The sequence below is a fragment of the Odontesthes bonariensis genome, chromosome 15, assembly GCF_027942865.1.
Source record: "Odontesthes bonariensis isolate fOdoBon6 chromosome 15, fOdoBon6.hap1, whole genome shotgun sequence".
Classification (NCBI taxonomy): domain Eukaryota; kingdom Metazoa; phylum Chordata; class Actinopteri; order Atheriniformes; family Atherinopsidae; genus Odontesthes; species Odontesthes bonariensis.
Window position 1 is genome coordinate 15,876,446 of NC_134520.1, and position 22,000 is coordinate 15,898,445.

Consider the following 22,000-nt stretch of genomic DNA (forward strand, 5'->3'; position numbering starts at 1 on the left):
AACACTGTTGCACTTTTTTCAGTTTGTGTAGGCCTATCAGTGCTTTCTGAACAGATTGAACACACTTTTAAAAATACCGCGATAATACCGAAAACCGTGATCATTTTGGTCACTATAACCGTGAGGTTCATTTTTCATACCGTTACAGCCCTAATGTGAAGACAAGAATTGACATGAATGTTTTTGTTTACCAGATGTCTCTATTTTCTGTGTTTCCTTTTTTTCCCACAATTCTGTTTTGTCTCTCTGTACAGAGCGTGTTCGTTTGCAGTCATTTTCTAAATGTTTTAATTTTGGGGGGGGGGGGGGTTGACAGTTTGATATGGAAATGTCTTTGCAGTGTCTCACTATTAGCCCACCTGTCTTTCCATAGGGGCAAACACAGATAAAAGAAGCAACACGGTCAATGCAAGTGGAGCCTGGGCTGCACGCTGCTGTAGCACAGTCGTCGATGTTTTCCGAGCAGTCGGATCCCATCCAACCGTTGACGCACACGCAGACGTAGCTGCCAAACAGGTTGCTGCAGGTGCCTCCATTCTGGCAGGTGTTTGGCTGCAGCCGACATTCATCCACATCCTCAGTGCAGTGCTGACCTGTGGATGGGAGAAAAGGTGCGTTCATGCTCAGCGTACTGTGTGACAGCAGTAGCCTGAGTTTGTTGCTGAGAAAGAAAACAGCTCACCCACTTTTTGGACGTTTAGAAAGTGTTTCTTTTCAGCCATTAAAATAGCTTATATGATACTATTTGTGCACATTGTCAAATTTCATAGATCTGTATCTAAGGTCAAGTTGGCTCTTCTTCCGCTGGTTGGATTAGTGCGACATAAACTCAGACAAGCCCAAGAAAGCTAAGGCATGTGTGTTTGCTTTGTTAACAATAGGCCTGCATACACTCCTCAAACGTGTTAGCAGAGACACACCTTATGCGGTTTCTGGGGCTCAGAAGTACAGAGAGATTGCAAGAATTCCCAGAAAATGACAACATACAAAAAAAATGTAGTAAAAATGTATACTACTGTCATACACAACTTTGTTTTAACACAGCCTGCTTCATTTAAAAAAATGGTAGGGGAAAGCTTAAGCCACACATCCTCTCCAGATGCAGAAGATACTTTCTTGTTTGGCTTGGATTTAAGGATCTGGGACGGTTGCTGTACAAACTCGTGCAATCATGTGTACACATAATTATACAATCACAAACGGAATCCCTTACCAGTCCACTCAGGAGGGCACTGACAGTTGTAGGTGTTGACTCCATCCATACAGGTTCCCCCATTAGCACACTGATGACCAGGGCAGTCATCAATGTTATTCTCACAGTTAGTACCATTGAAACCTAGCATGAACAAGAGACAAAAAAGTCCACTTGATTATCCATTGTTCTGAATATGTGTCCATTGGTAAAGACAAATTATAAAATACATTTTCTTCAGTATAGAGCCATATGCCATATCCTTGTACTGTATAAACAGTAGCTGTTTGTTGTGTCCACTTGCTAAGTTGCAGACTGACAGCACAGTGTGTTTAAAACAACAGCCAGCAAAACCACACTGTTTTCACTTCAAACAGCACAATGCAACAATTCAAAATCTCAAAGCTGCATTCATTTGTCGACAAATACCAGTCCCACAAATTCTGCTTTCGGGTTTAGCCCCTTCCCTTAATATCAACATCTCACTTAGTGTGTGGTGACACAATAACTTTTAAATGTGTTATCCACGTATTTCAACAATCAAAAGCAAGAGCCAAGGCATTGCTGAGTTCAACATCCTACCTGGAAGGCAGTGGCATGAGTAGGTGGTTTCAGAGCTCTGGTGGCAGGTGCCTCCATTTAGGCACGGAGAAGGTGAGCAGGGGATATATGAGCTTTCACAGTGTTGGCCTGTAAACCCTGGTTTACAGATACACCTGTAGCAATAGCAGAATCCATTTCATTAAATCAAAATTCACTCAGTCTTAGCAGAGAACATCTTTGTCTTCTTAGTCTGACAGAAAATCTTCAAAGTAGCTACACGTTTCACATTTGATCAGTGCCAACTCACTTGTAGGAGCCAGGGGTGTTGACACACTTGCCTTCATTTTGGCAAAGAGGGGGTGTGTCTGCACATTCATTTGTGTCATTAAGACAGCGAGGACCTTTGTAGCCAGGAGGACATGAACAGGTGTAGCTACCACCAGACAGAGAGCTGCACCTTCCACCGTTGGCACAGGGGCCAGAGAGACAGCTGTCTTCATGCTCACAGCGTGGGCCTGGGGACAGGAAGAAGACAGGACCAAAAAGTTCATCATTACTGCTTCAGAGTAGAAGTCTAAATGTTTAAAAAGTGGAAAATGATGTCTTAGATAATTCAACAATATGCAGCAACTAGTCTTTTCTTTTATGGAATTAGTGGTTATTGTAAAAGACTTTCAAGAGATTTAGAAGACAAATTTGTACAATGATATATATCACTGATAGACCAAATCTATTGTCTTCGAGCAGAATAGGGACAGTGGGAGTCTCTTTCTGCTGCTAAACAGTGACCACTTCTAAAAATTGCAAGCAGAAGTAATAAGTTTCTGTGTCCTCAGTCACCATTCAGACAAGTTATGACACAAAGCTAATATTTGAAAGAAAAGTGCCAACGATGGGCAATAAGACTTTACTCAATGTTGGAATTCTTACCTCATTACCTTAAACTAATGAGGTAAGAATGTTGACACAGTCTACCAACCAACCATCCAAACTCAAAGAAATTATTCTTGACGAAAATAGTAACAGGATTTCACGATAAATGAAACCATTAGCTTAGAATTATGTGGTGAGAAGCTTAAAAAACTATTCCACGCAAAAGGTTAGTGCTGGGCGGTATGACCTAAAATACATATCACGGTATTTTTTCATGGTATCACGGTTTCACGGTATATCACGGTATTTTTTTTCATGCATAATTAGGTGTTCACAGCATTTTCTACAGATTGAGAACAGAATTAAAAATTAAAATAAAAATTCTTCAAAATAATTCCTTCGTTAATAATTGGTCACACAAAACTTTATTGTATTAATATTCACATCTTCATTGTAAACAAATGAATAACATAGCTAATTACACTGGTCGGACTGTTCAGCTCTGTTTCAGACTGATACCTCCGGTTCAGGCTGGTCCTCATCCTCAACACGCACGTCTCTTTTTCAATCGCGGAAAATATTTTTCAATACTCATCTGGATTGAAGCAGCAAACATTCAGTGTAAGAGTTTAAAAAAACTACTTTATTTGATTCACAGCTGCTAGTGCTTAGACCTCGACAACCCAACTACATTTTTTTTTTTAACGGCAAACTTGCGACTAGTTAACTTTATAAAGAAGGCGTAATCGCGTGTTTGCTATGGGTCGGGTCGGGACGGAACAACATTGTATTAAAAATATAAAATATTTTTATAGGACTTTTTAATGTGAGCTAATCTAACGCGGCGCTGAAGCTAGCAAGCTTCTATGCTTCCGGGGATAATCTCGCTGATGGAGACACACGCGGTGTGCACGGAGGGGAGGGGCTGTGTGTGTGTGTGTGTGTGTGTGTGTGTGTGTGTGTAGGCTATGTGAGAGAGACGCGTGACTGACAGAGACGGAGGGAGAGCAGGTAAAGGAAATGCAGCTTAACGAATACCAGTATTTTTTAAATAGCGTTAAAAATAGACAGTAAACATGCGTGTTTAGAAGCGCAACACTGAAAAGGGTCCCGTCTCAAACAATGTCGCGCGACGCAGCGTTCCCCCCGTTGTGTAATTAAATACACCGGTATGGCGGTATATTAAAAATTCATATCATAACGAAATTATAAACCGGTATTCGGTGTGAACCGGTATACCGCCCAGCACTACAAAAGGTCCAATAAAAGTCTTTACTGCAAGAATATTTGCAAACAGGATGCATACATGACATCATAGTAATATCTGCTGGGGAGAAAACGTCAGAGATCAAATCTCTCATTCTGCGAGGTGATTATAAACAGTAGCTCACCTGTCCATCCTCTGGGGCACTCACACTTGTACTTATCGAGGGACAGCAGGGTGCAGACACCTTGGTTGGCACAGGGGTTGTTCGGGTAACACGTGGAGTTCTGGGGAGTTTGGCAATATTGTCCGGTGTAGCCAAGAGGGCAGGTGCAACTGACGCTACTTAGTACAGGTACACCAGCTGACATGGACACTGAGCAGTTCCCTCCATTCAGGCAGTAACCAGGTTTACATGGGTCCATATGTTGGCAGTATTCACCCAGAAAGCCTGGAGCACACCTGGACACATAAACACACAGATATCAGCCATCAAGTAGGCAAAACCACGAAGGACTTAAAGCTAATCAGCCCTCAATGCAGACAAAACAACAGGAAAACTAGCCGCACAAAAAGACAAAAAAATATATATGCTCATAAGAGATGCAAACAAACAAAACAAAGAGTGAGTTTCAGTCAGGTGGATGTAATGCACCACATCAGACAACTGCTACCAGGGGCATTGCTGAAAGACGCATCTGCAAAGAAGTCCTTTGCTACACACACACAGACACACACTCTCACACATCAAAGAAACAAGTTAACCAGTACATGTAAACACTATTGTCTCCTCTCTACTGCTAAATAGTGACCTAGACAGCAGTATGTGGGGAACCACATCTCTTTGTAGAAGCATCAGCAAAATGTGTGGTTGTACATAAAGACAAAGCTTTATCATTGCATTATTGCACTTTATTATTGTCCCTTTTCACTTACTTCAAACGTGAAATGGTTAATAGATTGTGATTACTTTGTGCCTTTATCCAAAGAAAAATGTTAGGCCGTTGACAGTATGAGGTCTCGTGCTCACTAAAGCCCACACGTTCACAGAACTGTGAGCTTCACCACAGAATTGAGTTTTCTTTGCTTAAGAAACTAAAAACATGCTGCTAGGCCTGCAGGAGGAGACAGGACATGACCCATTAACCCCAAGATTACTAAAGGAAGTGCTCTGAACCCGAAGCTGTTGTCCCATAAACCCTCTTATGAGAAAAGGAAGAAGTTTGGTTCTGTGGACAGGTTAAACTGGGGTCAGTGGTGAAAAGGGAGAAGCTGAGAAGCAGAAAGATGTGAAGTAAAGTTATCTAAAGGTATTTGACTTTGAAGACTGGCAGACAGTTAAAACAAGCGCACTTGAAGAGGAACTAAAGAGGGCGAAATTCCGACAATTGCAATTTCATCACAAAAAACTACGTATGACGTTAAGAAAAGCAAGATTTGATCAACAGACTGTTTGTGTTTGTGTCTGCTTTTCCCTCCGATTGTTCATCATCCTTTTCTTTCTATTTCATTTTTCTTCCTTTTTTGTGAAATGATTCATCCACATGCCAGGCAGTGGGGAAAATTTGATACGATTGCACAATCGGTCCACTAGGGATCTTATATGGGACGATGTTCCCTTTATGGCTTTCTATTCCTGTTTTTTACTGAGTCACACCTACTTTCACTCATCACTTCTCTATGTGAGACAAAATTTTTCAGAGGTGTTACTTTGTTCCTGCCCAAAAAGTCATTACTAAGGTCATTTCCTGTGTATGCTATTGTGATCTGTCATCACGGTGTGTGTCTGTGGCACATGGCAGACACACTGTCTGGGGACTGTGGGTGACGGAGCAACCTGCCGCCTCTTACCGAGGCCTCTTAAACCTGCCTCCCCTGACGAGCTCAGGTAACACAAAAGGGGCAAAAGAACGCCACACAGTCACAAACACACACAGACAGACACAGACACTTTTATATCTTCTTTCAGCATCGTCTTGAATAAAAAAAAGGGTGATTAATTGACCAATAAGCAGAACCGTCGAGTGTTCAAATGTAAAAAGAGGAATCAGAAACCTGTGTTAAATAAGACAATGGAAAAAAGACTATTGTGGGACATTCTGTCTCCCACTTAGTGCTTATTTTTATTATTGGCCCACTCTACCCAGAGCAGCTTGAAGATATTAAGACTCTGAGCGCATGGGAAAGCAGGAGATTCATGAAGAATGTTTCCGGCCGAGTTTCACAGATCAATCACATCCTAGAAACCTCTATCTAGTTGGGATGTGTGAGTCACCAAATGTCTTCTCAAAGACGAAAACAACGTCTGGCACCAAATTTCCACTCTAGTGTCACTGGTTCACAAATGCGATGCATGTCAATTGCACCGGCATGTAAACACGTCGCGGATAAACAAAATTAGCAGCGTGCTCAGCATTTATGTGGTTCAGTTTGCTCAGTCTTCTTGAGTGTGTGAATTTCTCATTGTCATGAAATGATCTTACTCCACGTTAGTTCAACAGATATGTTTGATTAAACAAACCCTCACACAGCATCTTCCATCCCTGTGCCACAGACCTGCCGAGATGACAAAAACAGTCGAATGGCTCTGACCACAAGAAAGTCATAGCATGTTAATTCTGTATAAACTCCCAATGTGTCGTAGAAACTTTGATAAGAGGGTAGATAAGATTCACTACCCTAAATTCAGCTCCCAAACAATTGTGAAGTACTGTCGTATTTGCACTGTCCTCAGGCAAGAAAAGCACAAAGCTGACCTTTGACCTGTCAGATTGAAGACATTATTGCTTCCTCACATCATTTTACCCAATGAACATTTGTGAGAATCTTTCTAAAAATGACCATATGTCTGTCCAAATGTTGACATTTTACTTACTGATTAATTGGCATAAATAAAAGAAGTGAGACACCCCCCCCCCCAAAAAAAACCAAAGAATATAAATGGTGGTATTTTCTAAATAAATAATTTATCTTCTGTAGAAAATCTCATAGTTAGGTGTTGTGAAACAGAAAAATTAGAATGATTTATTAGTCATCTGCAGTCTTCAAAGAAAAAAACCACACGTCATGCCTCCTAACTTCGGATTAGACGTGGTCGCCATCTGTCATCCCCGTCTCTGACCCTGCATCAGTTTGTCTGCAGTGCACTCCCCACACACTCCATACACACATAAATACACAAACAGAGAGACGTCCCTCCCCACTATGACTCCCCACTGTAAACACAAACACAGCTTGGTCATGATATCACAACAAGAAGGCCATCCTGGGAATTAGGCCTGCTCTCCTTTTTTCTCCCAGGCAGCCTCTCCGCCCCCTCTCCCAGAGTAATGACACGGTCTTCTGCCCTGTGACATACATCACGTTAGCGGGCTGTCACATAAAGAACACCATGTCCAGGTTAATGCGAGGTTTGAGTTTCACTGGGAACATTTTACACATTTTTACAGTGAAAAAAAATGTGAAATATGACACAGAATAAAAGTCAAGTATTGCCACCTCACGAGAGATGGGAAATTCAAAACTAAAGGGTATGTTTTGCTGTGACATTTAGTCCATTTTAAAAGTCTTTTGAAGTCACGAGTTTATGAGTGATTTATTTTTCTTTGGGCGGTTGCTGGAAAAGGGAGCTTCTTAATGCCGAAAACACCTGTTGCAGGGGACGCTTTCAACTCAACACCCTTCGGGAATGATGTGATTCTCTGAGATTTTTGTATAAAATTTAAAAGTGCTGACAGAGAAGATGCATGGTAAGGTCTATTAAATCAAATCACTGCTATCTAACCAGTGTTGACAGGACCAAACGCAGTGGCATCAGGAAACGATACCCGGTCCATCAGGTTTCACTCCCAGATAGTGAGCTCATTATTAGCCCCTGGCTGTATCACAAGAGCCTGTAGCGAACAGACAAGGCCATGCATGATTCAAATTACTGTCAGGGAGTGGTGTCTCACTGAGAAAGCTCGAACCAAATACACTGTCACACTCGTCTGTGTTTAAAACATGCAGCAGAGGGATTCTTTTGACAAATTTCTATATACTGCAACAAAGAGTGGAATTTGCACACATATTCATGCACTTAAACACACACGCAGTGAGCTCAACTTTCATGAACAACACAGCAGAGATGGGTTTTGCTGCCAAACTCATCTATGGGTCTCTTTGTTTTTACTCTCAGGACTTTTTTCCCTCCCCTTTTTCCAACCTCCTCTTAGTGTGTGCAGTTTCCTGTAGACCTTCTTTCCCTCTCTTTCTCACTCCTCCACCTCTCATTTCAAACCCTCTCCTGAGGTGTCAGGTTTCTACAGCTGGTTCCCATTAGCGCCCCCATCCTGTGCAACACCCCCCCCCCCTCACTCTCTCTCTGTACTCCCTCATTTTCTTCCTCCACCTCCACTACCTCATGCTGACCTCTGCCGATCCTGCTTAGCTGTGGGGGTTTTAGTGAAGAATGAGGGGTGGGCCGATTCTCGCTGGCTCGTGTAGCATCAACAACCTTTTTTGTCCCAGACTCCAATCACCTGAGATTTTCAACTTTCTGATTCATTCTCATTTTGTGCCAAGTCTCCCCTCCTGCCTCTTCATCCTCAGCCACAAGCCCACCACCCACTCCTTTTCCAGCCTCTATTCTCGTCTCAGCTATGCCTATTACCTCCATCCTGCTCTCCCCCTGCGGCCATCATGAAGACACGGTGTGAGAGAAACAGACGGAGAGCATAAACCGGCTCACGTTTCAATCCCTGGATCATTCCCTGATTTGGCTACGGCATAGGTGGCCTATTCCCTGTAGAGAAGAAACATACAGAATGCTTCACAGGCTTTGTCGACGCTTCCCAGTAAAAAAAACACTGATAGTGATAAATGCTAAACCTATCAAAGCAATTGTGCAGCAAGATTTTGGGATTGTTCACCAAAAGTTGTAATTGCAGTTTAAATGAAAGAATCAAACATAAAGACAAGTGACAAAAAGGTGAATCCATAACATAAAACTGCATCTTAAAGCTTGGAAATGACATGATTCATGATTAGATGGAAATCACCATCTAAAGACCTTACAATAGAAGAATAGAATAGAAAAATACTTTATTTATGAGTATGATAATCTTCCGGTGGCTACGAGACCCCGTGGCACGATGCAATAATAAAATACACCTTAACTTGACTAACATGCTATACTTCGATTATGGCTCCTTTGTTGAGGGATGGAAACAATGAACAGTTCAAAATTTGAAGGTGTATTTTTGCCACTATCATTTCTCGACACTGCTTTTTTTCCTCTCTCTTTTTCAAAGAAAAAAAAAAAGCAGAGGCAGCAAAAAATAACATTGTGGGTTGGGCCGGGGAGGCAGCGAAGGGTATACGGGTAATGTCAAAGTCACACTGAGAAAAAGAGGAAGGAACAAAGAAGTGATTAGGCTGCACTGAGGTGGAAGCACAAGCTAAGTAATGAGAGAGCGAGACATCCCAGAAACAGAAGCAAGCCAGGCAGTCGGACTAAAAGCATCAGTGTTGACCGAATGAAGGCGTGTGGAGCAGGGTGGAGTCCACACAAGCATAAAGTGGTAAAATCTCAGGCTGTGTTTAGAAACATGTTCAAAAAGATTCATCTGAGCAGCAATGGTACATACCATGAGACCCATTACGTCTCTAAATACTCCTTCTGCCTGTCTCCGTACGTTGCTCTGTCATTATCCCGTTCCCGTGGTTATTCAAAGTGAAATCTCTTAACAATTGGCCTGTCGGCTCATAAAAGCTCCGTATCTAGGCCTATGCTACGCATATCCACCACCGCTTCAGAAATAAACTCTAACAAATAATCAAGACAATCTTTTTTTATTTCGAATGTCTCTTCCTGAATAATCCATTCACTGTTGCAGTCGAGCCAAAACAACGGGAAGACGTGGCATGTCTGATTTCTGTGTTTAAAGTGTGCTTTAAACTTTCCACAGACACACAACAGAGCGACAGAAACTTTTTCTTTGGTGTACGTTTATCTCTCGATCTTGAAAACTAGGGACAAAAATGAACTTGAATTTAATCAAATTTATGTGAGCTAATTTTTTCCACTGATTCATCACAACTGCAGCTCGTCAGATCTTTTACATAACAATGTGTGAGCAGATAAGGAGCGACCTTATGCCAAAACAGAGGTTCTTTTGACCTCACACCGTCACATTTATCTTTGACAGAGAGCCACTTGTCACCCGACTGTATGTGGGTTTATGGTCTGGTTGCTACATTCCCCAGGGATTCGAAAGTCTTTCCCTTTTAGAGACGAGCACGATCCAGTGTGTGCAAAAAGCATTCAGAAAAAGACTGTTTTCAAAAAGAAAGACAAATAATAAGAAGAAGAAGAAGATTGCAAAGTTAAAGTGCTGGTTGGCACTAATAAAAGGTTTCACCAACATCTGGGTCACACAGAGGTAAAAAAAAAAAAAAAGTATTTAACGTGCTGAGAGAGAGATCTGTGCCAACATGACAGCAAGAGTACATGATGCACAAAATATATACACAAGGAAACTCTTATCATTGAGGTTCCAGTCTCAACCGCATCCACAATGCTGCTGCTTAGGGCTGTGGGAAGGAGATAAATCTTTAGACAGTAAGATTGGGAAATCACTGCTGTGGGTTCAAATAACCTTCTTTTGGGTATGTTGACTTTTGTCTGGATCATATACTTTACTCTGTAAGGAGTATGTGCGCCTCATACAGTATGTGGCAGGGAGGATCAGAGAGGTGGGCTGACTAGGCTTCTAGGTATTACTTCTCTTCTAACTTTCCTTTTTTTTTGTCCCCCTCCCCCCCAGCCTGGGGTCAAATCTTGCACCTCTTGTTCAATTCAAATTCAAAGACTTTGAATCTGAGTGTTGATTTGTGTGTGAAATTACTCAAGAGTCCTGAGATGTAGAAAGGGGGCTGAGAATAGTGAGACTGAGTGAGACAATAGGTAATAATTACTAAAATAAAGGCTAATGGGCCATCATCTTCTTGATTGTGGCTCAATCTGTTCTAAAAGGAGATGAACAAACACACATAAATAAAAGAGGCCAGGTGAGTTGTATTCATCGGCATCTAAATCCCTGAAGCAGTGTGAGGGACTGAAGCGCGGATGAATGACAGTTTGATGAAGCAGGCGTAGCAAAATGGAAATTACACTCCTCTATGCACCTCTCTCTAGTGTCCCCCCCCCCCCCCCCCCCGCGCCTCCTCACTGCTCTCTCATCATTAGTAAGGAGTTGTGCTCCGAGGTATTCCTCCTCAAATTACCTGAAAACAGACATCCTCTTTTGTTTTGGCCCTTTCTCTTCCTCTGTCTGCCCTGCAGGTTTATTCTACCTGTCAGATCAAACAGGCAGCAGGTTCACACAACACAGCAACTCTCTCCCATCATTACCAAGAGGAACTTTAAAAAAAATAATAAAAAGGCGGGGGGCTTAAAGGTAAGGCCAAAAAAAAACTGCTTAAAGAAGAAAAAAAGGAGAGGGAGAGGAAAAAAAAAAAAGAAAGAAAAGACATTGAGAGGAAGGCAGTGTTAAACAGCTTGCATCGTAGCTCAGCAGAAGACAAAGAGATATTGTCCTGGAAGTTAAGGCAACATAGCATGTGTAGCCTCATGCTCACGTTGACTATCAAGGAATTAACAGAACTGTGAGTCAGACTCCATGTGAGAATCAGGAATTTTCTGTAGCCCACAAACAAGACCTGAGTTTCCATTTTGTTCACTAATATCATCGGTGTATATTCATTTATTCATTTCATGATGCAAGTTACAAAAAAAAAACAAAAAAAAAAAAACACCATTCCGGCATTCAATAATCCTCACAGAGACTTGCCCTCCTCTCTCGTCACACCCAAAGCCGATGGCTTGCAGTGTCACTGGTTAGACAGCTTCTGCACCCTGCCAAGCAGCCAAATGACCTTTCCCAGGCGCAGTAAGCTTCTCTAAGACATGAGACGCAACTGAGCTTCCAACATATTATCAGATTTTCTTTGGAAATATTAGTCTTAGTTTATGCTACTACTAAATCTTAAGACTAAAGTACGACTAAGCAGAGTAGGTCATGGAGATATGTAGAAGGCTGCGGAGTAAAGCAGCTCCTTCTACTGCAAGAATACTAAACCATGTCTCCGCAGGGTTATTCTAACCATGGAGAAAATAACGTAATGTCAACTGAAGACAATTCATAGCTTCTCTTGCTACAGAAATGAACCGTGGAAGAAAACCTGTCCTGAGCCAAGGTTTGCAGCGGTAACAGATAATAAGCTCATAGATGATGAGCTCAAAGGCTTGAAAAAGGCTACGATTCAATGGAAGTCATTCTGACCGCCTCAAAGTTTGTACAAAAGACAGCCAGATGCACAAATACTGATTTTACATTCTACTGCATTTCATGTCACTTATTCAAACGACTAAAAGACCCCTTCTTATTGGTTTAATGGTAACTCCAACACAGTGAGCATGAAAAATGTTTCTTCTCCTCAAAAACGTCTTCGAACTGAGCTCATTACATCACTACCTTGACTTAACAGAACCATTTTTCATTGCTAATGTTGATGCTGTTTGAAATAGGAAAAAAAACACCGGTAGAAGTAACTATTCTACACAATGCATTTTTTATATTAAAGAAAGTAATTAGCGGCACTGAACAACTCTAACTTATGATACCAACTGTCTGTTTAATCATATAGCTCCTCTGTCTGACTCCAAATGGGATTCATGTGACATAATTAAGGCCTGTTGAAGTCAAGAGGCCATAGTGACTATTTACTTGCCTTTAATACCCTGACGATGCTAATGAACACATTATTAGATTTGTAAACAAAGAGCCTTTTGACCAGAAAAAAGCGGTGCAGATGGGACTGAAGAGCTTGAACAAAGACAAGTTTGTGGACATACAGTATGTTTGTATGATTGTGTGCATGTTGTTCATGTTACAGCAGAAAAGCCGACTACCTAATCAGTCTAACAGTGAGCCTGCTCTCTGTCAGCTGACTTTTCCAGACTGAGAAGCTCCTCTCTGTGTGTCCTCAGGGCAACATGCCCTTTCTACCATTTCAATTTTATGTGCAACACCATCCTTTTACGTCTGGAAAAAAAAAGCAACTCTGTGATCAAGAAAGGAAAAGAGAGGAGTGCAAAAAAATGTTTAAATGTACAAAAAAAAAAAAAAAAATAGTATGAAACGATCGCATGACATAAAAACTACGGCGGCCGTCATATAGTTGTGTTAAAGCAAATATCATAGAAGTACAAACCAGGAGCAAGTGGTCAAGACCTTTGACAGTGCAACCCACATGAATATTGTTTCATAGACGTATGCTAAGAAATATCAGCTCCAGACACTGGTCCACTTGATCTTAATACTTGTCTGAACATTTCGAGAACACAAATCTGGGTTTTTATGTCTGATTTGGGCCTATTGTTTAAAAATGTGTCACCAGCACAAGCCAGCTGCATCTCCTCCCACTTGAGAGACGTTTCCAAAAACTCAAGACAAACTAAATTTATTGTGCTTGAAGTAGACATCGTAACCAGGGTGAATCTTAGATGTTACCTCGATGTAACAAGGTTACATCATATCCCACCCATGCTGGCCTCACTTAACAAGTTGTGTTTATGGTTGGAACTCGACCTCTTTCTGTCTGCAACAACACTAAAGTCTATTCGCAATGAGAGAATACAGATGTTTCTCATCAGAGTAGTGCAGCTGACCCCAGCGCAGGTACATTCTCGGACACACATGCACTGCAAACAGACAATGAGCATCTTTGCACCTGCAGTAAAATGTCTACATGACCTTCGAATAGACTAGAGAAAAGTTAAACACTGATTAAGGAATGTTGGTTTCATCTTCAGTTTTTATAGCGGCAGCCAAGTGCTGAAATTCCTAAAACTCTGGGAACAGACAAATAGCAGTCTTCACATCAAATTTGATGAAACATGATCAGGTTCATGATCCAGCTATGGTGCGTTTTTGTTGGGAATTTGGCTTGGGAGTGGCAATGCAATTAAAAAGATAGCTGGGACTAAATTACAGACTTGGCTAAGTTGTCAGAAAGTGGAAGGCACTGGTCTCCTTCACACTGCACTTCGTGGTCTGATTACTCCGGTAGCACACTTATTACAAGATTTTAGTTGACACAAACTTGGCATTGAACAGGAAACAAAAGTCTACACTAACATGTCTTAACAATGATTAACTTAAAATGTCATCGTGATTCAGTGAGACAAGTTTCACATTGATTTTTTTTTTTCCCCTCTCTCTTTTCGACTGAATAGCTTACTTTCTCATGTGATAATCTCTGGTTCGTAAAATATGCTGGCAACTCTTTCAGCGAGCATTCTATAGCAACAAGAGAATAAGCAATAAAACCCAGAATACGTGGCCAAAAAGAAAATCTTGGAGGTGGAGATGTGTGTGTTGGTATTGTTCCCAGCACTGATGTCATTTGTGAGACAGAGCAGTCTTTTATTCCCCCTTTTGTGCCTGAGCAAAACCTCGTGTTACTGTGAAGAGGCTGGGGTTGATCTTTTTCTGTCTTGGCTCCCATATCCAACTATCAATGAGATGCATCTCTGCCGTACTCACTTTCTTTTTTTTTTCTTTTTTTTTTTTTTAAGCAGAAAAGCTAAAGCCTGTGTTTGGCCACAGGCCCCAGCCAGTGGATCTTACCTGCAGTATTCGGTGCCATTGTTAAAGGTCAGACATGTGGCGTTGTTAACACAAGGTGCCTTATCGTCCACACACTGCAGAGCTGTAAGAGACAAGAGTCGAGTTAGACGACCGTAACGGCACTCGGCTCAGCGCTCAGTCAAAAACATCGACAATATTTGTAACCATTTTCATATTGTAAATCTGACTAAAACAATAACAACAACAACAACCCAATCACAAAGTCAAAAACATTTCTCTTCAGATATTGTGCTACGGGGGGGGGTACACACAGTTAAAACAGAGACGCAAACATTTGTTTTCACTTAAAATGCATAAACATATAACAAATATGTATGGAGTTAAAGTTACTCAGTTGTCAGCTCTACGGGATAAATGTGATAAATGTGGATTTTCCAGCACATGCTTCTCTTCACAGTTTTGTTATGACTCAAAACTACAGGAAGACGATGAAGATTGTGCCCCTTATGTGTCAAAAAATAAAAACATTATAATATACATAATATCATATTGAGACATTGCCATTTTAAATGATTCAAATGTTTCTTCAGATGATCATTTCGGCTTTATTTGGAGTGTTTTATCACTAATGACATTAAAAAATTTGCATTGCAAAAAACTTGTCGGAGCTTCCAAATTGAAAATCTGTCAAAACTCTTCTTTCTTCCCTTATTTTAGGAGTGACATGAAGCAGAAGGGCTCCCCATCCAGCTAGAAAGCCAGGCAAAAGCATCCTGGAATAAGACAGGGATCCCGAGCCAGCCCGATGGGCAGGCAGACAAAAATGAGCCTTGACCAAGACAACAAAGCCCAACCATCTCCCCTCTAGTGAGACCCTTACAGTCAGACACATTACCCATTGTGCCTTCAAGCCTCCACAGACACATGGCTCAAGAGATGGCCCAACATGCCAAACAGAAGTGTGAAGTTCTCTTTACTTATCGATTTGATACTGTAGTTAAATGCAGAGATACATAGTTAGATTTTGAGTGTTTAATGAAACCAAACTGCCATGAATCATTAGCTCAATATTTTTCTTTCGCTCGTCTCACATGTTAAGTGGTTATTCGATTCATCCCTTCTCTGTTAAACAGAGCTCTCTTTACAAAACGGGGTCAGGTCAGCTGATTTCGAAGAAACGCCAACTATGTCTTGACAAAACAGTCATTGCATTACAGGAAGTGCGCTCAGCAGTGGTGTTACTTCCTGCCCCTAGATTAATCACAATGTCATTCGCGAGTCCTTGTGAAGACGCTGAAATACTATTATTAACCGTGCAATCTTGCTGTGTCAATAATTGGACACCGTTTATTCTCAAGCTCTGTGCCTTCGAGGTCTCTGAACTGATCTGTCCAGAGAGCAAACTAATTCTTTACAGCAAGCCTGACAGACATAGCCCATTAGCCATGGAGATACCATACATAAACCACTGTGAAATTCATAATCCCAACAGGCAGGCACACACACACACACACACAGTTCACTCAGTGCACTGTAGCGTAGATATTTTCTTGTGAAAAAGTCTTGTTATCAGTCGACTGCCTTAGTACAAAAGACTGCAGAAAATACTGTGCCATTTTGGGGCTTTTTTCTGCAGTCACGGTTTGCACGCTTGCTACAGAACAAGGCGTGAAAATCATGCAAACATCAAAGTGTCACAGAAGCTCCACACATGTGAGTGGACCTGGGACATGGGGGGGAGGACTTTCACTTTTGGTTTCATTCAAGACCACTTTTCAATGAATGTTTATGGTTAATCTGTCTTCATGTAGGAAAGGGAATAGAATGGAATGGAAGTAATAAACTAAGGACAGGAAAGAGCCCTTCTCATCCGTCATCTGGTTGGACCAGCTTCCCCTACAAAATGTCGTAAAACCAGATGCAATGATCTTACCAGATATGGGACAGCATTTCTGATATTACACCACTTTAGGTGGAAAGAAAATGCTACACAGATCATCAATGAAAGTTCGGAAAATCCAAAGCAGCCCGCCTCTGTAAAATAAAACAAACAGTAACTTCACACACATTCACTCAGTGTATTGTAATCCAGGCTGCTAACACTAACATTTCATCCTTTCTGTCCGGCTGTTCTCACACTTCACTATCAATGAAGCATAGACAGAAACTTTTTCCCAGGAATGAGAGCCTAGATAAGACCCGATCGACAAAGTCAATAGTAAAACTATACCCAGATGGCGTGGGCTGAGAAAAAAAAAACACAGACCGTACCTGACTAACAGATTACTATTCCTCAGAGCCCTTCTGATCAAAAGTCCTTGTGCTTTTTCTCACTTATTTCGGTTCAAGGTGTTTCTATGTGTGCAGATGGGAGGGAGAGGAGGAATGCATGTGGAAAACAAAAGGAGCACAAAACCACGAGTCTTCGTGTTTTTAATTTGTTTAGACAGGAAGTAGAGCCTTCTGTGAACCCAGCGGATAGACGCAGTATCTATAAAAAGTGTCATGATGCAGAAGTTGAAATTAGGCGATTCTTTTAAAGCGCAAACTAGCTTTATATAGATAAAACTTCCTTGGAACCCAGCTGTACAAGGCGGTCCAACTATCATCTGCAACCTGTGAATAATGACCATTATCAATAAATATTCCATAGATCATATTACAAAATCTTAGCGATGAAAACACTTTAATGCTTTGCCAGCTGTCAAAATGATTGACACGCGAGAACGTCGCTCGATTAAAACCTTTTCGTCTCGATACATGCCTCAGTTGATTCTGCTGTGACTTTAAAAGTATTAATTGTCAAGTTTCCACTTCACCTCAGAGTGAGGATAATACCAAAGGGAGGTTTACGAAACCGAAAAGTCCCTGTTGGATTCCTAGTTCTTACTTTAAGGGCCTTTATTCACCAAGCAGACAATCAGCCGTCATGCCAATCCGGAGCATCGGTGAGCATGTCCTTCTCTTTCGTATTTTCGGTGCGCAACACACCGTCAGCGTTGTGAGACTCAATGTATATTTGAAACCAGCTCTGTATGACATTACAAAAGACACAAAGCACATACTGCGGTGTTAACTTTTTTTCCAGCTTTCCATACTGCATAACCTGCCTACTACCGCAGCTTCTGACCCAGCGAGCGTCGTCTTCTTGCATAAACTGTATGTCCTGACAACTGGAAGTCCACCTAAAAAGCACTATTAACACATTGAATACCGGCGGTTTTTACAGAATTATGTCGTAGAATCCCAGCGTTCTAAACCATTTTTTTGACGTTTTTTGTACAGCCACAGCATATTATGTGATAGGGACACTGAAACATGTTATGGCTCGTTTGAAAGCTGAGACTTTAAACTCTTTGTGGGTCAAAACTGCGTGTCTCTAGGTGCCGCCATTAGCGAGCTATCCTTAGCTAAACCAAGGCGGGTATCCACCAAAATCAACAACAAACGGGGATTTTGTGAAACGTGCGCTCTTTCAGCCTGTCGCACTTTAGATACTTACATATCCGGGTCAGAGGATTTGCGTCGTGTCGCATGTTGCAAAGCTAACCTGTTCATAAGACCGCCTCCTTAGACTTGTCGCGTGTCTTCTTCTCCTTCTTGTTGTTTGTTTATGTTACTTTACCGTCACCCTCTGGAAACCGACACGTGCGATTGGACAAAATGCGGAAATGCACAACAATCAATGCAGCGTTATCAAAATTGTTCTTGAGTTGACGCAAAGCCATTGGCGTAATGATCAAAATGTCCAGATGATGACACCAGTTTTTGACTGCCATCTATGTCAGTTCATCACATAATTACAAAAATCACACAGAATGTGCATTAGAATGTATAGATTCAGAATCCATAAAAAAAACGTAAAAACGTATTTTTACCATGTGGGAGCCAACGCGTGGGCAGTAAAAACGTAGTTTTACGTGACATGGGAGTCAATGTGTTAAGCAAACACCAACACGCATTAGCGTTACCAATAGTTCCATTTCCATGTAGGTGCTTTGGTGCACAAATTGAAAATGGGAAAAAGAAATAAGCAATGGGAAAGTCCTAAACTTGGTAGATCAATAAAAAGAAAACGAGACGAAGTGCATCTGCATAAAGTAACGCTTTCACCGTTGGAACAGTAGCATATCAAAAGCTTAGTTTCCACTGTGAGCTGTGCTCTCTGTCAACAGGCTTTCCATCAAGTTCATAGCTTGCTTTCATTAGTTTCACGTTTGTTTGGTGTGTTTGAGTTGTATTTACGTTGTCATGCTTAACAGTAGAAGAGGGAAACAATGTATATTTTCTTTTTTTTTGCTTATTTTTTTTATCTTTTTTAAATTTGGTTCACAGTTGGAGGGAAACCCTGCTAGTGTGAGCAAGTTAGTAAGCAGAATGTTAAAAGTTAGCTCAAAATGTGTGATTAGTAAAGTCTCATAGAGCCATTAGTGGCTAACAGTGGCTGTATACTCTTAGTTTTATTACATAATTACTTTGAATAACGTTTTTTAATTTCATGTTTGCATAATCGTCTTCATGCACCTGTTTCAAAACAGCTGGTTGAAACCACCAGAAATTAGATTTCTGGTGAAATACTATGTTAAATACTACTAATATGGCTAGAAACTGAACAAAGGCAATTAAAATGCTCATTTCATTTGCATTTTTATGACAAATAATGATCTAATTTTTACAGGAAAGCAAAAAAAACATGTTAGCCTATGTGTCTGGCTGTGAAGTTACTGTCAATAGCATCTCAGTTACAGACACAATCAGTATCAATGACTGTGACTGCAGTCACATCACGTGACCGTCATGCAGCTCATATGAGTAATATGACCAGCACAGAATCTGTTAAATCTGTTTTCAATGCTTTAAAATCTCAAGCAACACAGCATAAATCATAACCTGTTAGTCTAGACAGGGACAAAAATTGAAAAAAGGCTGGGTTGATTGTGCCCCCCCCACCCCCCAAAAAAAAACATTTTACAAAGCCACTATTTCATCGCCAACACCGCAGCAGATCCCAAGAGGGCTCAAGCTATGTCATGAAAAGAAAAAAAACCCTGTCAAATATGTAGAGAGAGCAACAGTAAGAGAAGACAGCAGAGAAAGACACAAGCTTTTAGCTTTTAGCTGTGGATTGATATGGGGAAGTAATTACGAAACTGCAGACAAAGACTGCACACGAATGGGTGTCCCTGACTCTTGGCGCATATCCATACGGCAGAGGGCAGGAAGTTGTTCGCGCTGAGTGAGGAAGTAACCCCATTTCCTGGAATTGCTGTACAGGCCTCTATATCCACTAGGCTAAACGGTTGTCATGGTAACTCGCAATAAAATACTCTTAGCTCAGCGTGGAAGCAGTGAGACAAAGCTCAAACTAAACACTATTACCCTGAAGGAAGCTTCACTGGCCCACACAAACAGCGGAGATACCAACCAGAGAAACCAAGTATGGGTTTAAAAGCTTTAGTCTCTCAGGACCGCATCAGTTTCAGGGTGGTGTCTCACTGTAAAAAATAGGTGAGAGCCAACAAAAACAGTACAAGAATGTGATTATCTGGAACATCTCAGGCTGATCCTCAGGATTTTCTGAAGAAGAGATAAAGCCTAATTTAAATATATATATATATATTATAAAACCTGATCTATTCCGACTCAGGGATTAATGCAACTCACTGAACTCCATAAGAACACCCCACTGCCTGACAATAAATCAGTGCAACCGATAGATAAAAAGTAGATAAAAAAGAAGTTTGTAGTTTTGAATAAGAATGAGGTTAACATGGATGATGAAAAATCTTCTGATTCAGAAATACCCCTGCTCAACAGCCAAGTGTGTGTGTGTGTGTGTGTTTGGCTGATGAAAGAAACAGAGACAACGAAAGATGTCAAAACAAGACAAATTTAGGGACTCTCCCCATCTCGTATTTTCAGGTACTACTTTGATTACAGCGAACAAACCTAACAGTATTATCTTGATATGAATTGATTGTGAATTTTCAGGCTTGTGCCACAGGGTCATATTTCTGTTTACATTTGAAAAGATTTCAGATCACAGGCAATAACCAAATTTCAACGACATTGAATTTGCCAATATGTTAATCTTTGTTAATATCATTTCATTATGGGTATTGAACCGTGGGCAACTGAACAACAATATTCACAAAACAAAAAAAAACATAACCCAATGTAAGATTTTTTTTCTTTTTGAGATAAAATACGGTAAACCATTGGTTCATGAACTAATCCAAACTGTTTCCGCTGGCATTATTTGGTCAAACACAGACTTGAGTCTCTCTTGGCTATATTGGTGGTTCTCACATTCTTGCACATTACATTTATTGGTAACAAAGTTGTAGCGCGCGGCATAAAAGGGTATGTGCACTATTGGCACTTATATTTTAGTCAGGATGGAGTACATTAACTTCTAAAACCCCTCTGATGTACATCACATCTAATGATTTGCCAAAGTGGTTTCAGGGCTGGTTTTGGAATTAGAGCCTTACTTAGAAAAAGTTATGGAGTTAAAGAATAAGTTAATGGACTGAGGGTGAAGTTATGAAGACCAACCAGACCAACTGCAATGCTGTGACCACCATATCGGTCGGTGTAGCGTTTAGTCTGCTTAATTCAAGACAGAACATCGGTCGGCTTTGCAGAGAGCAGTCACAAACACTTGTTTAAAATAGAGTAAATAAAGCAGACTGGTGATGTCAATGCAGTCCATTGTCGTTTGAGTGAAGACAAACTATCTCACTGCACTCTGAGCATCTATGAAAATTCAGAACATACCAGAAGAAAGGTCAAAAATTTGTTGGAAGAGACTTTTAAAGTGACATAATGAAGTGGCCCTGTGGTAGCGCTCTCAATGTGGAAAATCAATAACAAACTTAGAACTGGCCCTAGCACCAGTCCTGAAACCGCTTTTGTTAAAAAGGTGTAACAACAATTATGCTGCAAGTCTGTTTTTTTCTAATAAGGCAAAGTTCAGGCTCATTCCTCTCTACGTCCAACTGGCTAGTGCTTGCTGCCATCATTGGATAGGTTGGTTCGGTTGTGTATGATGTCTAAATGCTCACAAAATAATGATCCTCACATAACTTCTGCTACTCGCAGAAGTCAAGCAGCAGAAGTTAAGGTGTAATAATTTAGCTGGTATAGCTAAATATCAAAATATGAGTCATCTTACAGGTAATAACATATAAAACAAATTAGGTGTTTATACTTTGCTGCAGAGATTGCTTAAAAAAATTGCAGTCGACATTAACAATGCACTCATTTTCTACAGGCACTACTAAACCAGCTTCATCCCAGTGGTACCTGTTGTGTGCTGCTTGGCCCCGTGCGCCCTCCCTCTCTGTTTCCAGGATTACAGGGCATGTTGGCCAAAGAATGCAGGTCGCTGTAATTCTCTGTTAATTTGCTAACCTGTTCGACACAACACAACGCTCAAATGCCCATGACCTTCACAGCCGTAAATACTACCTCCTATATTAATGGTGCATGACGTTCATGGAGTGCATTAACTTTCCTTCACATACAATGCAGCGGAATCAAAATTATTAA

At 41.0% G+C, this 22,000-nt stretch overlaps 1 protein-coding gene across 1 annotated transcript in view; it reads right to left on the reverse strand.

Moving 5' to 3' along the window:
- Nucleotides 1-22,000, reverse strand: part of notch2 (notch receptor 2) — a 42,783-nt gene that overhangs the window by 15,177 nt on the left and 5,606 nt on the right. Inside the window, exons 2-7 of the mRNA XM_075485181.1 lie at nucleotides 14,486-14,567; nucleotides 4,000-4,274; nucleotides 2,043-2,250; nucleotides 1,775-1,908; nucleotides 1,214-1,336; nucleotides 360-593 (exon numbers count right to left, since the gene is read on the reverse strand). Coding sequence (XP_075341296.1) covers nucleotides 360-593; nucleotides 1,214-1,336; nucleotides 1,775-1,908; nucleotides 2,043-2,250; nucleotides 4,000-4,274; nucleotides 14,486-14,567 — 1,056 coding nt within the window. The remainder of the gene's footprint in view (nucleotides 1-359; nucleotides 594-1,213; nucleotides 1,337-1,774; nucleotides 1,909-2,042; nucleotides 2,251-3,999; nucleotides 4,275-14,485; nucleotides 14,568-22,000) is intronic.